This window comes from Tauraco erythrolophus, chromosome 2, assembly GCF_009769465.1.
Source record: "Tauraco erythrolophus isolate bTauEry1 chromosome 2, bTauEry1.pri, whole genome shotgun sequence".
Classification (NCBI taxonomy): Eukaryota; Metazoa; Chordata; class Aves; order Musophagiformes; family Musophagidae; genus Tauraco; species Tauraco erythrolophus.
The window spans coordinates 33719653-33736319 of record NC_141466.1 but is presented as its reverse complement, the minus strand read 5'-3'; the positions used below and the strand labels follow the sequence as shown (position 1 = coordinate 33736319).

At 37.3% G+C, this 16667-nt stretch overlaps 1 protein-coding gene across 1 annotated transcript in view; it reads right to left on the bottom strand.

The window, feature by feature from the left end:
* The window catches only part of IBTK (inhibitor of Bruton tyrosine kinase), a 67202-nt gene that overhangs the window by 17819 nt on the left and 32716 nt on the right, over positions 1 to 16667 (bottom strand). Inside the window, 10 exon segments of the mRNA XM_086631343.1 lie at positions 3318 to 3476; positions 5216 to 5308; positions 7075 to 7238; positions 8515 to 8663; positions 9320 to 9432; positions 11273 to 11400; positions 12134 to 12194; positions 14103 to 14220; positions 15160 to 15261; positions 15659 to 15755. Of these exon segments, the coding sequence (XP_086487469.1) occupies positions 3318 to 3476; positions 5216 to 5308; positions 7075 to 7238; positions 8515 to 8663; positions 9320 to 9432; positions 11273 to 11400; positions 12134 to 12194; positions 14103 to 14220; positions 15160 to 15261; positions 15659 to 15755 (1184 nt within the window).

The following is a 16667-nucleotide window of genomic DNA, read 5'->3' as shown; positions in this document are numbered from 1 at the left end:
CCTCCAGCAAAAGGAGTTCTCATTGCCCCTTTCCTTGATACCCAAAGTCTGTCAGACAAGCACATAAAACTGCAGCTTGAAAATGGCTAGTAAAACAAAAGAGGAAATTAACTGATGATATTTAAGATGACTGGTTGAAAATTCTCATGAAATGCCTACACCAGTGATCACTAACATCAGCCCAAGCCACAGCATGGCAGACCTGAGGAAGTTCCTTTGAAGACTCCAGAAAAGACCTGCTTGTGACCACGGCTCACAGAAAGGCCCCTAACTTTGCTGGAAAAGAATTGGCTAATGCAAGCCCTGGTCCACCTCATTAGCTACACCCCTGGCCAGCTGCAGCTGTTCTCCTGCATCAGCACTGACACCCCTCTGTATCACCCATCATGTAGTGCACAAGAGCATGGCTTCCCTGGCGCTGCCACACTGAGTCACTGATGGGTAGAAAAGTGGTGGGTTTGTAACAACACATAAATTAGTGTGGGAGTGAGCCCATGTGATTTGTGCACGTACAACTCTGTACATTGTCACTGTAGATGTTAGGCTACATATTGGTTATGCATAATTACAACATCAGTAGTAAGACTAAAAACAGTAGACAGATTTTTTTTTTTTTTTTTTAATGTAATAAAGGATACCATAACTCAGTATTTCCTGTGATGGCCACCATCTGATTCAACCATCAGACTCTCCCAGAAAATTTTAAGCCTCGGAGCTATAATTGCCCTGTGACATATCCATTAGCTAAGCCAACTAACTAACTTGCTGCTTGACCTGCAGCATCACCTGTTTAAAGCAGGTAGCGTGTTCTTTGGGGCATTTGAGAGGATCAGTGTTAAGGATTCTAAAATTCATCCACTCATTAGAATTCAGAAGACAAATCTTGCAAACTTTGCTTCTCCTATTGTGAAGGTCTCAATTACAGCTCAGAGGTGACGTAGAGGCTGAATCCTTAGATGTAAAGCAACTCATTGTATTTCCTCTTTAAGACAAAATTGTGGGCTTTGCTCAATGCTGTATCAGAATAACTTGTGCGGGCTGAGGGAGTAAATGAGACCCTAAATTTTGGTATTATGTGTTAAATTTTTAAAACAAATTGAGAAGACAGATGTTCAAGTCCTGCTTGTATAAACCAGAACAAAACAATTCAATCTTTTCTTAGATTTCTAGATTCACTTGAAATATTGTGTGCTGGACATATTTAAAACCAGGTCATCTTAGGCAATTCATTTTTGTAAATAACTACTGTAGTAACATATCTCTATAGCTTGTAAGCTGGACACTAGAAATACATGGCATACAACTATTTTTTTTAGTTACAATCAACCCACGATATACAGATGCCTACAGAGAAGATTTCTTGTCCCTACTTTCACTGACCTTGGAAGAATCCCAGCCATCACTGTCAGAATAACTACTTGAAGAACATGTCATGCCACATCACCTTGAATTCTCCAAACAACTGCTCATTTCAGATCAGACTGACATGATCCTTGACAGGCTCTGTAAAATACTAAAGCCCTTTAACCATAAGGTGGAATGTACTGTGTGGTGTCCACTAGAGATCTGCTGTTGTAACTGGAAGTAGGGTAACATTTTAGAATCAACTATTATCTGATTTATAATGCATGATTTTGGGATGATCACAACATACTCTCACAGTTTTTTCCATACATTATTGATAACTATTTTGAACACCATTTCTATTTTACCACTGTTATGTTCTGGGATATTACTGTTATTACTATGGTCTTAAACTAAGACAACAGCATACTGAGACTTATGTGGAATCTCAAATAAATCTGAAGGCACTTCAAACTCAGGGTGCTGATCATAATAGCATCCATCCAAAAAAGAAAGATGAGGTAATACATACATGATATGGAGCAGAGAAGCAAGGAGTTCTAGATATTACCCTAAACCTTTTGACACGGAACGCCTCTCAGGAAGCAACTACTTCCAGGAAGCAGCCTACCTTTTCCTCAGCCAGCTAGTGATATGATTCTTTTTTTCTCTTCATACACTCATTAAATAGCTATCAGCCTACATATCTGTTTTAAACTCACAGGAGCATAGCAGAAAGGCAAAGATTCCAGCAGATGCTTACTACTTTTATTTCTGAAAGGAGCAACCAATTCATGTAAAGAATCAAAGGACAGAGAGCCAAAATATACAAGAGGGACAAAGCTTTAACTGTGGAAAATAAACCTATACTTTGAAAGACAGACTCCTATTTTACTTCAAAATCTATCCAATACAAAAGGAAAACTACTACAATAGTGTCTAAAACAGCTACATTGTCTAAAAAAAGTCTTCATGTAAAACAGGGTGACTGTGATGGATATGCAACAAGCTTTGTTCCCACTGAGGTATGAACAGGTAAGCTCTAGAGACAGGAAACAATTCTTCTAGGGCACCAGTAGAGAAGCAAGCTGCAATAAAAGTCTAGACCTTCTTGAACAGGGAAAAGAGGTGAACTGCCCAACATTTAGCTCAAGTTAAGAGCATATACTCTTGTATTTATTCTGTAGCAACTAAATACATTAAATTTACACAGCTTACAACTTTTACAGTTATGCCTTTATGCTTTCATGCAATACCAACCGTAAACGCGAAGAACAAAGCATGAATCGAGCTAGCACCTCATTACATTCATTGTTGTAAACTTGGTTCATTGAACAGATGATAAACCTTTTTCTATTTGATACAGTGCTATTAACTTGAACATTTAAATTGTGTGCAATCAGCACTAACATTAATTTTAAAATCCCTATGCATCCTTCCACCATAAGCATTCTTAGCAGCATCTGTCACTCCCTCCAGCTCCTAGCCACCTAGATAACTTTGTTATTTATAACTTCGGTCTTTTTTTGCTCTACTCCAAAGTCATTCTAGCCCTTTCTCCCAGGAAGGGCTAATATTTTTCTTTATGTTTTTGACAGAGAAAAAACAGCATTCATAATGGTTTCCAATAACCTCTTCCTGACCAAGTTTTAGAGCTTGTGCTCCACCTTCTTCTGTACTTCACTTTGATAACCATCTGCAAATACCACATCACACACAGGCGAGAACCAGATAGGACGCAGTCTTCTGAGTCACTATATCAAAATTTCAAAGAAGTGCTAAACTGCAATCACTGCATTTCCCAGCCCCCTTTGAATTTCTAAATTACTACCAAATGTAGATACAAATAGTTCAACACTAGTGTTTTAATGAAGAGAATCTAAGTCATTTTTATTTAAGAAACTGCTTCTAAGAGACTATTCAATGTAAAAACCCTCCAAAGAAAAAGAAGTGACATTTGATTTATAACATACCATGCATTCCCTAGTTTTGCAACTTTTGTAGGTGGAGGTGGTGTGGTTATTAGTGTAGTAGGCTCCGTGCTGCTAGTTACTGATCCATTATCTTTTGCTGCCAGGGCAATCATTTTCCTTTGCTTCTGAGAAAGCTTGATTCCATGAGACACCATTCTGCTGTGAATTGACATTGCAAAGAGAGAAGATGTAAGATGAGTGTCCTTTGAGATGACTGGCTTTTAATCTTACAAATTAAACTGAGAAATACTTCTTTCCTAGATTAAATACTTTGTCTAGAATACTAAAAGGGCAGTATAGGTAGTGGGCAGGGGTTGGATGGCTGGGAAGCAAAAGGAGGAACAATGTATATCAAGAGTGACAGAAAGAAAAACATCATAAAACTATTCTTCACATGGAAGCCTACAAATGAAAACATGCAGAGTAGGAATCAAGTCTCCAAAAGAGATGGACTAGCACCAGATGAAGACTATTTTCTAATTTTGTGACTTTTTGAAGACTGTCAGAAGCCCAGCTCCCTTCAACCAAAAATATTCATGCGTAAGAAATGAATACCGCATTTTTCTATTTGTAATAATTTGTTTTCTAAGTTACGTGGATTCTTCAGTCTTGGCTGTTTTGTTCACAGCTTCTGAACCTACCTAGTCAGCAACCTTTTACTTGGCTTTAGGACTACTGTGCTAGTTCTCCTTTACAAGAACGCTACACTTCAAAGGTCGTGAAAGTCATCTCCAGTTCTCTTCTGTATGTCGTCAGTTAAGAAACACTAAGTTTAATCCACTGCTTCCTGAAAATGCACATTTTTCTCCCTGTGTCTCTGGGGTGCTTCTCTGAGCAAGAACCACTCTTGCTTCTGTCTGAAGAAGAATTGTCAACATCAACATGGGTGCTGGGAGAGGTCAGAGAATGCGAGACACGGAAAAAAACTTCAGGATCAATTACAGTTCTGGTCCACAAGTGACTTCCGAAGTGCTAGGCTTTGCTAGTTTTGGCTGGGATAAAGTTAATTTTCTTCATAGTAGCTAGTATGGAGCTGTGTTTTGGATTTATGCTGGAAACAGTGTTGATAACACAGGGATGATTTAGTTACCGTTGAGCAGGGCTTACACAGAGACAAGGCCTTTTCTACCTCTCACCCCACCCCACCAGAGAGTAGGCTGGGGGTGCACAAGAAGTTAGGAGGGGACGCAGGTGAGACAGTTGACCCCAGCTGACCAAAGGGATATTCCATGTCATATGACATGCTCAGCATATAAAGCTGGAGGAAGAAGGAGGAAGGGGGAACATTCACAATGACAGCATTTGTCTTCCCAAGTAACTGTTACGCGTGATGAAGCCCGGCTTTCCGGGATATGGATAACATCTGCCCGCCGATGGGAAGCAGGGAATAAATTCCTTGTTTTGCTTTGCTTGGACGCGTGGCTTTCGCTTTACCTACTAAAGTGTCTTTATCTCAATCTGCAAGTTTTCTCACTTCTACTCTTCCAATTCTGCCCCCCACCCCATCGGGGAGAAGTGAATGTGGTGCTTAGTTGCCAGCTGGGGTTAAACTGTGATACAGGGACAAGATTTAACTCTCTTTGGTTGGAAATAGGAAAGCTTAGCAGAGCAGGCCACTGATTTAAGACAGTTTAGTAGCTCTTCCTTTCACATTTCAACATAAAAGACATGCTTTTGCAGTAGTTGACCAAACAAGACTACAGTAAAACAAAGGAACAAATTTTGTATGCTTACAGGAAAACACCATAACGACCTGAAGTCAACAAAGCTGTTCAGAAACAAATGAGACAACTTTTCTTCTGCTTGTTTTAAACTCTGAACTGTCTGAACCACTAAGTAAATTCATAATAGCCTGGTCTATCACACTTTTCTTTTATAGATTTTGGTTTTTTACCAACCCAGAATTTGCCTTTGGCATGGTTCCGCATTTCTGCATACTTTCTTCAATTTCCATGATGGTTCTTAGATCCATAGCAGGAGGGCTGGCAGGGCTAAATGAAAAATAAAAAGTTACCTTACAAGGCACTCATTTTTAGTCACATTCCACAGTTCCAGCCTTCACTGAAATCCTCTAAATCATACATAGATTGGTAACTGAATGTATAATTTATGTCTGTTTCCTCAATTATGGCAAACCTCAAATAGAATGTTTCTGACAAAACTTTTATAAATACATACATATATAAGAGTACACTATAAAAATACTTTCAAGACTCATTATACTATGAAACAAAAAGATGTGAACTATCATTACTTGAAAAAAATTAGATACCCAAATCCAGGATTCTTACTTAGTAGTCAACTGCTCATTTTAAGTATCAGAAAAGCATTTCTCACAGCTCTTGAATTAGGTTGAATTAGAAGGCTGAATCAGATCTTTTTTGAAGAATGGAGTTAAAATTATTTCACATGGTAAACAGAACACTCTCTGCAAAGTCAGAGCTCCGTACAAACACCAATAACATTCTCAAACTTTAGGAATCAGTTTCTTTTTCATAAATGACCTAAATATAAACTTCCACAGAAATTAAAATGAATTAAATTCAGACATTTCCAAGCTTTACAAAAAACTATAAAATAAAACCTGTGTACTTGAAGGTATTTGTAAACTAAGCTGTGTTACAACTAGATTCAAAGACAAGCTTTGAAATAAAAATATAAGCAGCACTTCCTCTGTCTTTTCCTACATAAACCCAACTGCCATAGCTAACTAGTGAACTAACCACTGGGAGGTCACACCAAACCCCGTCTCACTGCTCCTCCGCAGTAGTCCAACCAAATACACTACAGTATTAATCATTTAAACATCAGACACAACAGTGCTGCCTGTTTTTTTCTTGACATCATACCAGCAATACTAGAAAAAGTGAAGAAAAAGTAAAAGGGAAATCCATAGAGGCTCAGTGACTCACAACAAAGTTGTAGGATTTTATTTGTTTCCCTTCCCTCTAAAAAACAGTTTGAAAAGAACACTAAGATAGCAGAGGGAGGTGGAGCTTCTTCCAACCAGTCTAAAAACCAAAGAGTTGGTTGAGGGATGTGCTACCCTCTCTGCACAGACTAGGCTTGCACAAATACACAGTGAGACAAAACAGATTCCTAATGGACCCGGCTCAAAACGATGTATTTCGGAGCTGCAACTTCTAATTTCAAACAGCTGTATCATCTGTATTAACAAAGCCCAGCAGCCACAAACCAACAGAGCCTGGGAAAACTGGGAAGTTATTGCTATATGATTCCCTAAACCCTTAAACTCTTCTCTATTCAACCTTTATTGACAACTGTCAGAGACAGGACACCAGGCAAGACAGAACTTCAGTCTATCACAGTACTTCTCCTTTTTCACAGGCACATACTGCTACAGATAAAAAATGAAAAATCAATTTTTATTACTGTATCAGTCAAACCTGTGGTGTTGATTTTCACAGACTGTTTAAATCTAAAGGCATGCCTTAAAAATGCCAAGTATTTTACAAAGTGTTAATGAAGCAGGCCTTCTAAAAGATATTAGATATTAGACTGGTAGCACTTAAAAAAACCTAAAAATGTATCTAGTAATTGCTTTTCTCAAAGAATGATTTTAAAATGTACCAGTTTATTAATAAAACTACCAAAATCTTAAATTCACACATCAAGTAATGTATAATCATTTTGTAAAGCAGATAGCTTTTTAGACTGAGTAAAATATTATTAACATTCACTGTCAGATGTAGAAGAGTGATTGTAAGTTAAGTAAGCACCACAACTATTACTCCACCTGAAACTGGTTGCTACCCAATTGGGAGAGCTTGCAGAGTTGTTCTTGGCACTGGGAATGGACTGTGGAACAGACTGTGTCAATGCTGATGATCCCTTGTAAGATTTCATCTCCTTGTTAGGCTGAGAGGGTTTCACACCCTGAGTGCATGCTTTGTCCTTCATCTAAAAAAAACCCAAAACAAACACCAAACCAGAAAAACGTTGAATAAATACTCTCAAGTTTTTTCATCTAGAAAAAGAGAGTGATGCTACAACCAACTTGAATGACGTGTTAATGTAGTGAATCCCTGATCAGTCTGCTGTTTGTACCCCTTTTTTTTGTTTTGCTTCACACTAAAGTATTCAGCTCTGGGGTCCCCAGCATAAGAAGGACATGGAGCTGTTGGAGCGAGTCCAGATGAAGGGTCATGAAGATGATCTGAGGGCTGGAGCATCTGTCCTAAGATGGGGTTTCTTCAGCCTGAAGAAAAGGCTCTGGGGTGATCTTACTGCAGTCTTCCAGTACCTGAAGGGGGCCTACAAGAAAACTGGAGAGGGACCTTTTAGAAGGGCGTGTAGTGATAGGACAAGGGGCAATGGCTTCAAACTGAAAGAGGGGAGATTTATATTAGATACAAGGAAGAAATTTTTTACAGTAAGGGTGGTGAGGCACTGGAACAAGCTGCCCAGAGAAGTTGCGGCTGCCCCATCCCTGGAAGTGTTCAAGGCCAGGATGGATGAGTCTTTGAGCAACCCGGTGTAGTGGAAGGTGTCCCTGCCCATGGTAGGAGGGTGGGAACTAGATGATCTTTGAGGTCCCTTCCGACCCAAACCATTCTACAATTCTATGACTTGTGATCCCATGAGGGACCCACACTGGAGCAGTCTGTTCCTGAAGGATTGCAGTCTGTGGAAGAGACCCACACTTGAGTAGTTCATGAAGAACTGCAGCCCATGGGAACGACCCACCTTGAAGAAGATTGTGGAGGACTGTCTCCTATGGGAGGGACCCCACGCTGGAGCAAGGGGAGAGTGTGAGAAGTTCTCCTCCTGAGGAGCAAGGGGCAGCAGAAACAACATGTGATGAACTGACCACAACCTCCATTCCCTGTAACCCTATGCTACTCTGGGTAAGGAGGTAGAGAGTTTGGAAGTAAAGTTGAGCCCAGGAAGAAGGGAGGGGTGGAGAGAAAGTGTTTTAAGATTTAGTTTCTATTTTCTTATTATCCCACTCTGATTTGATTGGTAATAAATTAAACTAATTTCCCCAAGTTGAATCTGTTTTGCCCATGATGGTAACTGATGAGTGATCTCTCCCTGTCCTGATCTTGACCCACGTGCCTTTCATTTTATTTTCTCTCCCCTGTCCAGTTGAGGAGGGGGAGTGATAGAGCAGCTTTGGTGGGCACGGACTAGATAAACACAAACAAATAAACTGCTAGGAACAAAGAAATCCAACCTCAATCCTCTCTGGATGTAATCCTTTTGTGAAGTCAGGGGACTGCAAGTCTCTGGGGCTACCCACTCCTGCGTAACTACCTTCAGAATCAGATGTTAAAAGTTCTGCAAGTGATTCTACAGAGTTAGTTTTATCCAGTTTTACTGAGCCTAAGAAATAAGAAAAGAGAGTAGAACTATTAAGTTATGAGAGCTTGACTAAACAAGGCTTAAAAAAATCCCAAGTTATTCACTCTATATAACGAATAAAAAATAACCAGAAGTTTACCTAGTCTAGTATACTAGACTGTAACAGGTGTAAGCAAAACTATCTTAAATATTTTTTCAGAGTAAGTTTACTCCTAGTTTTCTTTCTCTGTCTCACACTATACAGTTTTAGGAAGTAGCACTGATATTTTTCTGTTGAAAATGAAGGCTTATATCATCTTTCCAATCAACAGTGACTAATTAAATTTTTATATTCCAGGGAAAAAAAAATAACAAAACCAAACCAAAATACATTAGCAGAAATGTTCCACTTACTAAAACCACATGGGAAAGTGTCCATTAACTTTAGGCACAAGCGTTGGGCAAGATAAAATACATGCTTTTACTGAATTTAACTTTGGGCACAAGCTTAATATGATAAACATCCTTTCAAGCAAAACTTAATCTTAAGACTTCACTATTCAAATTCAACTATGGTGGTCACTAGAAAAAAATAATCTTTGCAAGATTTCCTTATTGAAGTTTAGAAATCGCATTGTATTGCCTATTAAACTTTATGTTCTGTTTTTATGCCTGAAGGGGATCTCTTTCCCACCGACCTGTAGAGGCTGGACTCTGAATAATATCCGATAGGTTATATCCTCCAGAGCTGTCAGATCGCTTCCGTGGCTTCTTTTTTGCCTTAGTTTTTGCTTTTTTGAAAAGGGCTTCCCTATTTAAAACAAAACAAAACAAAACACCACCACGATGGATTAAAGCCAAAGAAATTCAGTCTCAGAACTATAAACGTCAAGTTTTTCAGTCAGTAGCAATGATGATATTTCAAGCAGTAATAGCTGGTCTCACCAGCTGTCACCAGCTGCTTGTTCCTGGTCTGCTTATGCACTGGCACAACTATTTAGCAAACGATTTGAGGGTGGAAAAAAAAAAAATCCAGCATGAAGACAAAAAATTCTTTCCAATCTAGATCTACTTTCTGGTCTAGTACACTGTACAAAGACTTCTGCTGAGACAGTGGAAGATACATCAGCTGCATAGGCTGACACCACCACCTACGTCAAATTAAACTTGCTACTCATCACAGCAACTAACATAAAGCAAACCACATCTAAGTCTACACTTTCTTCTCTCTTGATTTCTCTTAAATTAGTGAATTTCAACAAACTCCACAGTTGGTCTCATTTTTCCCCAACACAAACACTGCCACCAAGATAACGCCACCAAGATATTGTACAATAAAGCAGGTATACGGTCACATTACCAAAATGCCATGTGTTCCTATATATGATATTAGGAAGAGTAGAATCAAATAAAAGGCATCTTTCATTTTAAAAAGGCTATTAGAAATCCAGAATTCTATGAATCACAGCTACCGTAACTCTGTTTCAAAAAGCTTCATTAAGAAGCTTTTTTTGTGGAATAACTATATACATACCTATTCATTCTTGCATCAATACTGTAACCTTACAATGGTTGGGATTTTTTTTAATCCTTGGACTGCCCTATACTCCAAAGGCTATCATCTAGCCTTTAAAAATACTGAAAAGCTTGAAGTCTAATACAAAATAGCCTGTCAGTTCCCCTGATGTAGTAGTCCTTATCTGTTCATTTAGCATAATTTCTAATTATGCTAAGTGTTCTAGTTCATTTAGCATAATTTTTCTTGACACAAGTGGTCAGAACAGTACACAATACCACAAACGAGGTTTCATCTGCACAGTGACATCATATTTCACTATGCATGTTGGAAGTGTGTTACCAAGTCATCCTATCAAATTACCTTTTCATAGTTCTGATGTCATAGTCAATTTCTCCAGTTTAAAAACTGTACCAAAAAGCAGTTGTAATTTTATCATTTACTCAGAGAAAAGCAGCGTATTAAGTTAGTCTGACAAGACATTACAGATTCTATTGCTCTCACCACTATGTCTTCAGAACAAATGTTCAAAGACAGAAACCCAGAAGTCCACAAAACCACCAAGGCCAAAGTACCTGGTTTACAGTTGTTTGAACTGCATTTTCTAACACGTCTTAAACATAGCTCGATTGTTTTGTTATTCTATGGCCAGACAGTAGCCACTTTAAACTGAGATTAAAAACTCATGCTACAAAACTTCCTATTTCACATGACAATTCTGTTAATACTAAGAAATGTAGTTTATCACAATCTTCCAGACAGATCTATAGTACGTTAAAGTCTGTGTTTTCTCCTTTGATTTTTCCTAATTCATTGAAGCTCCATGAACTCCGCAGTTGGTCTCATACATACACAGGTACTCTCAGCACATATACAACTCCAAAACATTACTGTGAATGCTTGTTTTGCTACCTTTACTCACATGCTACTTATAAATTGAAAAAAGTGATCCACTGCAGCTCTGTAACAGTTTAAAATACTTAAGGGAAATGAGAACAGTCTTTGAAATCTCCATTTCTCCTATTTCTTAATATTTCAATTCTGAACCCAAAGGGAGTCAGGCACCATCCAAAGGGGGATAAATATCATATACAGCTCACCTAGTTAAAGATATTGATGAAAAATAGATACTTACTGAGAGTTTTGTTCTGTATTCATTTCTTCCCTTAAAAAGACAAAGTTCTCTCCATCTTCAGGCTCGAAAGAACTTATGTCAGGTCCATCTGGATACGGAGTAATCACTCTCCTGACCATAGCCGGAATCTGTAGTTGTAAATGCCATTACACTAAGTTTCTCTTAGGTCGTACGCTAGCAAATATATGATCTCTTGTAAAAGACTAAAACTGACAGTCATTTAAAACACTTCTACAGATCAAGCAGTTGATTATTTAACCAGTTTGTAAACTTAAGCTACATGTTTAAAGAAAGCAGAAAGAGCACTATTTTAAGTGACAGACTCAGAATGCATATATTTCAGCTGCCTATGACAAAATAAAATGCTTCAAGGTTTTGCAAACATTCATCTTTTACTACTGTATAGTTAAAGAATACTGGATTATAATGTGCCTTAATTTCCCCTTTTGCATTACAGTTCAACTTTCATGTTATTTTTCTTACTGGTTTTGAGACCTATATGATCCCCCTGAAATTCACACTGGAGAAGCCTGATGGCTTTCATCTCTTTTCTTCTAGCAGTAGCAGATGTTCTTTTCCAGAGGTTTTGCTTACATTTTTTCACACGACAATTGTTATTTACAGAACATTAATACATTTAATGTGTATAATTAATTAACTTAAAGGACACAATACTGTTGCAGCAGCTGCTGTTGAATAATGAAATATGAGATCCATGAGTAATAGCAGCAGCTAACCTTAGCTTTTGAGTCAGATGTTCCACATTCAGCCTGTCATCTACAGACCCTGCAGATACACATTTATTATTTATTTGTTCTCGTTTTAAACCTAATCAGCTTACACTCAAGTTGTACAACTTACCATTTTCCTGTAATAAACAGAAAGATCCTTTACAACTTCATCACTTAAGACATCCAGAGTCCTAAAACAAACAAATAAAAACTTATCTTAACATCTTAAAAAAAAAAAAAAAAATCACATTAATGAAAAAGTCAAATGAACATTTTAGATGAATCTCACCAACAGGCATTATTATCTATTTATGGCAGTCATTTTCTTCCTTCTGACTCTTTGAACATAAAATATAAACTAGTCAATGCCTTTGTTGTAAGGCAGGATTAAACCCGCAACCTTTCCAGATAGCCTACCTTTACTTAAGGCAGCAGCCAACATAGAATCATAGAATCATTTAGGTTGGAGTAGACCTTTAAGATCATTGAGTTTTACCATTAACCTAGCACTGCCAAGTTCACCACTAAACCATGTCTTTAAGTACCACATCTACACATTTTTTAAATACATCCAGGGATGATGACTCAACCACGTCCTTGGGCAGTCTGTTTCAATGCTTGAGAACTCTTTCAGTGAAGAATTTTTTCCTAATATCCAATCTAAACCTCCTCTGGTGCAATTTGAGGCCATTTCCTTTTGTCCTATCATTTGTCATTTGGGAGAAGAGACTAACACCTCACCACAACTTCCTTTCAAGTAGTTGTATAGAGTTCATTTACCATGAACTGGTCATTACTTTACCTATTTCTGCATACTTTCAAGTCTTACTGACATGCAACTAATACTATAAGTCTATGCAAATTTTTCTATAAAACTCAGCCATAACATCCCTTGACATTCATGCCAAAAAATAATACTACAGCAACAAACTTTACTCAACAGAACTGTCTTGCCCATGTGAGCAGCTGTCCTTGCACAAAGCTATCATGACCAAGTTCTGTCTTAGGTGTCTCAAATTAAAAGTCTTGCTACTCAGTAATGACATTTTCAGATTTTCACTAAAATGCAGACACAGTCTTAATTGTATTAGGAAAGTTGCATGTTCTTTCCAGGTTCAAATCTGAACTAAGAATAATACTTAAGAAAATGTAACTAGATTTTAACTCTTCTCTCCAAAATCAAAGGTTAAAATGTTTATAAAGACGTGAAGAGGAAAATTGCTAATATAAATTAATTCCTGTATCTGTCATACAAGTAGAGCAGTTGTGTGACACAGCAATGAAGTGCTATCATTTTGAACTGGCTCAGATCTCTAAGAACTTCTGTAAGGAAGCATGACAAAAGGCTAGGAATGGACAGAGTAGACCAATAATAGAGACAGAAATTTTTTTGTCTGTTTGTTTGTTTGGAGCAGGGGAGTGGTTAAGTCTTTGCTAGAAAAGAAGTTCAATCAGTGCTGATAAGGCTTGCTCTGAGAAGATGATATGTAGTCTGGAAACAACTTGGAGCCCTGTCTAAAAGTATCAAGAGAAGGAAGGCCAGAGCACACTTTCAACTTCTTAGAATCCTAGCTGAGTCATTGTGGAAAGCAAGGGTGATTAATTAATTTGTTCAGCCCTCACTGCAGACAGTTAAAGTAAAGACACTACCAGAAGGCAGGCCCATCCTCTTCAGAAAAATGCACCAGGTGTAATAAACCTACTGAAAATAAGTTTGATTTGCATAGTAACTGCCATGTTAAAAAAACAAAAAAAGCAAACAATAAAAAAACCCACAGCTGTTTTATGCTTAACAATTTAAAAAACCCAAACAAGATTAGGCTTAATGTCAAAGCCCACTGAATCCAAGAGATGTTTTTCCCCTTAATTCAGACTCTTCATGCCAGATTGTAACATAGGGCTTTGGTACAGTATGTACACACATTTAATTAGTTTCTCTCTCTCTCTCTGTTTGGCAAAAATGAGCCTCCCTTTAAACTTGCAGCATTCAGCTGCATTTTGATATTTAACTGCTCCTATTAGTTCTTCCAACCCTTTTGTCTTTTTGCGATGTTCCAATTTAACAGCTAGTACATGAACACGTTTGCTTTCCTCCTTACCTTGCTTCAAGCAAAGCTGCCATATTGAGTCCTATGAACTGCAGGCAGGACAGTTTTAACTGTTCAGCATTATACATTGCTGAAAACTCCAATAGCTCAGCAGCATTCTTTAAAGTAACTGCAAAGAAGAAACACAACAAACTCAATTGGATAACGTGCTGCAATACCATGCAGCAGTTTTTAAGATTTATTGCATAGCAGGATCTAATTACTGGAATACATCACACACTTAGAAATCATATCCGTATCATTCCTAGGAAAAATGCTAATGATCAAACGGCCATAAACTACAGCAAGCTCCACATAACTTTGTAGCATCTTGAATACAATGTTGCTTCACAGACATAGAAAGGCCCTACTTACAAACATATCGATTTCAATATATTGAAACTCAGCAGTCCAAAACAAAGGGGAAAAAAGAAAGTAAGTTTCACATACAGCATAAATAGTTCTTAATGCTCTAAGTGTTCCTTTAGCAGGAAAAGACAAAAAGAAGTAAGGGAGAGGGAATGGAAGTCACTAAGAAATGCCAAGCAAAAATTGGATGCTGACTCCTTGCATGAAGCTAAGCAATAACACTTAGTGTTTTCTAGAAGGGACAGATCTTCACAGCCCTATAGAAACAGCACTGCATCAAACAACAGGCCTAATAGAACTAAATACGAGGACAGAAATACAAACATATTCACGCATTCATTTTATCATGTTTTAAAGATGAGAAGTTCGAAATCGATGAACTAAAGTTTTATAAAAAGTTTATTTGTTGTAGTGGTTTTAGGTTGGGTTTGTTGTTTTGTTTTTTTTTCTTTTCTTTACTTTATATTAAAGAGCGTGAGATGAAGACAATGACGCATAAGGAACAGAAGATCATGCTAACCTAGAACATCACCCAGACTAAAGAAACAACTGTTAACAGATATGCAACGGACAGCAAAAGGCAATCAGAGCAAAGGAATACAAGCAAGTAATTCTGTGCTGAAATAGGCAAGAACACTAACATCTAAAAAAAGCATTTTTTTATTCTCTAACCCTTTCTAAAACAACTGGAAGTACTCACGTTTTTCTGCAATGGCTACTTCACAGATTTCTTTGAGCCTGGATATAAGAAGCTGGTCTGCTACCACAAGAACATTGCATATGAATTCCACATTTTGAGAATCTGCAATACAAAGCACAAACAAAAGATAAACACTTGCAAGCAAGTCAAATGCAACTACAACACATACAGCTACAATGCAATTTTACCAAAGGACAAATGTAATGGCTTTGCAAATTTTGATGGGATTTTCAGAGCATAAGGAATAGCTTAGAAGAGCACAAAAAGTCATTTTTTTGAAACAAGAGAAAGAAGGAAAAGAAAGATTGTAGTTTGACAAACTAAAGAAAAGGTACATAGAGGCCGGGGACCAAGTATCATCTCAAATCTAAAGCAAGATTCACAAAATTTGGATTCCCCACATAAAACTTCCATGCAAGCCTATCAAGTATTGAATTTCTATTTTAAAAATATGAAAATTGCAGGAGCTACAGTTGAGTTGATAATATATGAATGGCACCTTTCATCCTAAGAGCTTCATCTGTATACAGGTAATCTACAATTATCTGTAGTATGTCAGAATGGATTGGCATTTCCAGAGCTGAACAACTGGAAGCCTAAAAGGCAAAAAGAAAAAAAAAAATTAAGAAGCTACTTGTAATAAAATACAAAATTAAGATAGCAAATATATTTAGCAAACGACTCAGACTGAAGGTCACATTTTCAAAGTTAAACAATTATTTAAGCATTTGCACAAAATCTTAAGAATCTTACGAACTGATTGTAGCAGAGCAATTAAACTCTGCCCAAACTTCAGAATAAATATCCATGAAACAGTTCAGCATTTCATCAGCTTGAAAGTCTTCTCTAACAATCCTCCTTGACTATATTACTTTACCCACAATTGTTTAAAAGTAGAACTATAGGAATCCCCTATGCGAGTACTGAACTGCTTTCCTTTCAAGGTAAAAGATCTAGTGAAATCACAAGTTCCCACGCAAGAATAAAACTAATGTAGCCATTACTGTTAATCCCTCAGAAAACAAGGGCCTCAGCAAACCCTCCATCTGAAGAAACATCTTAACCACTAAGGCAAAGCTTTTGTATGAGCAAACATTAGCCATTAAACCATGTAATTGTCATCACTCAAGTTTATACAACATCACTGCTTAACAACTTTGGTTTATTTCAGGTGGTACTGAAACAAAGCTTTATACTAAGAGATTTTTTTTGCTTTAGAACATGCTACTGTAACTGAAATATTTCCTGTTTTAAGTTTAAAAACCTCTTGCAGACATTAAGATTTTTATACAACATCCAGAGCACTTGATTCACAAAATATTTACTTATGAATTTAGTATGATTTAAATTTATTTATGAAATAACAGATAACTTACAAACTACATACAACTGATACAGAAATCAACTATGCAAATGGACATTCTACACTTTAAAACAAACAAACAAAAAAAATCAATTGCTTGTCTCACAGTGTTTTGGATACATTTCCTCAAAGATGACTGAGGAAA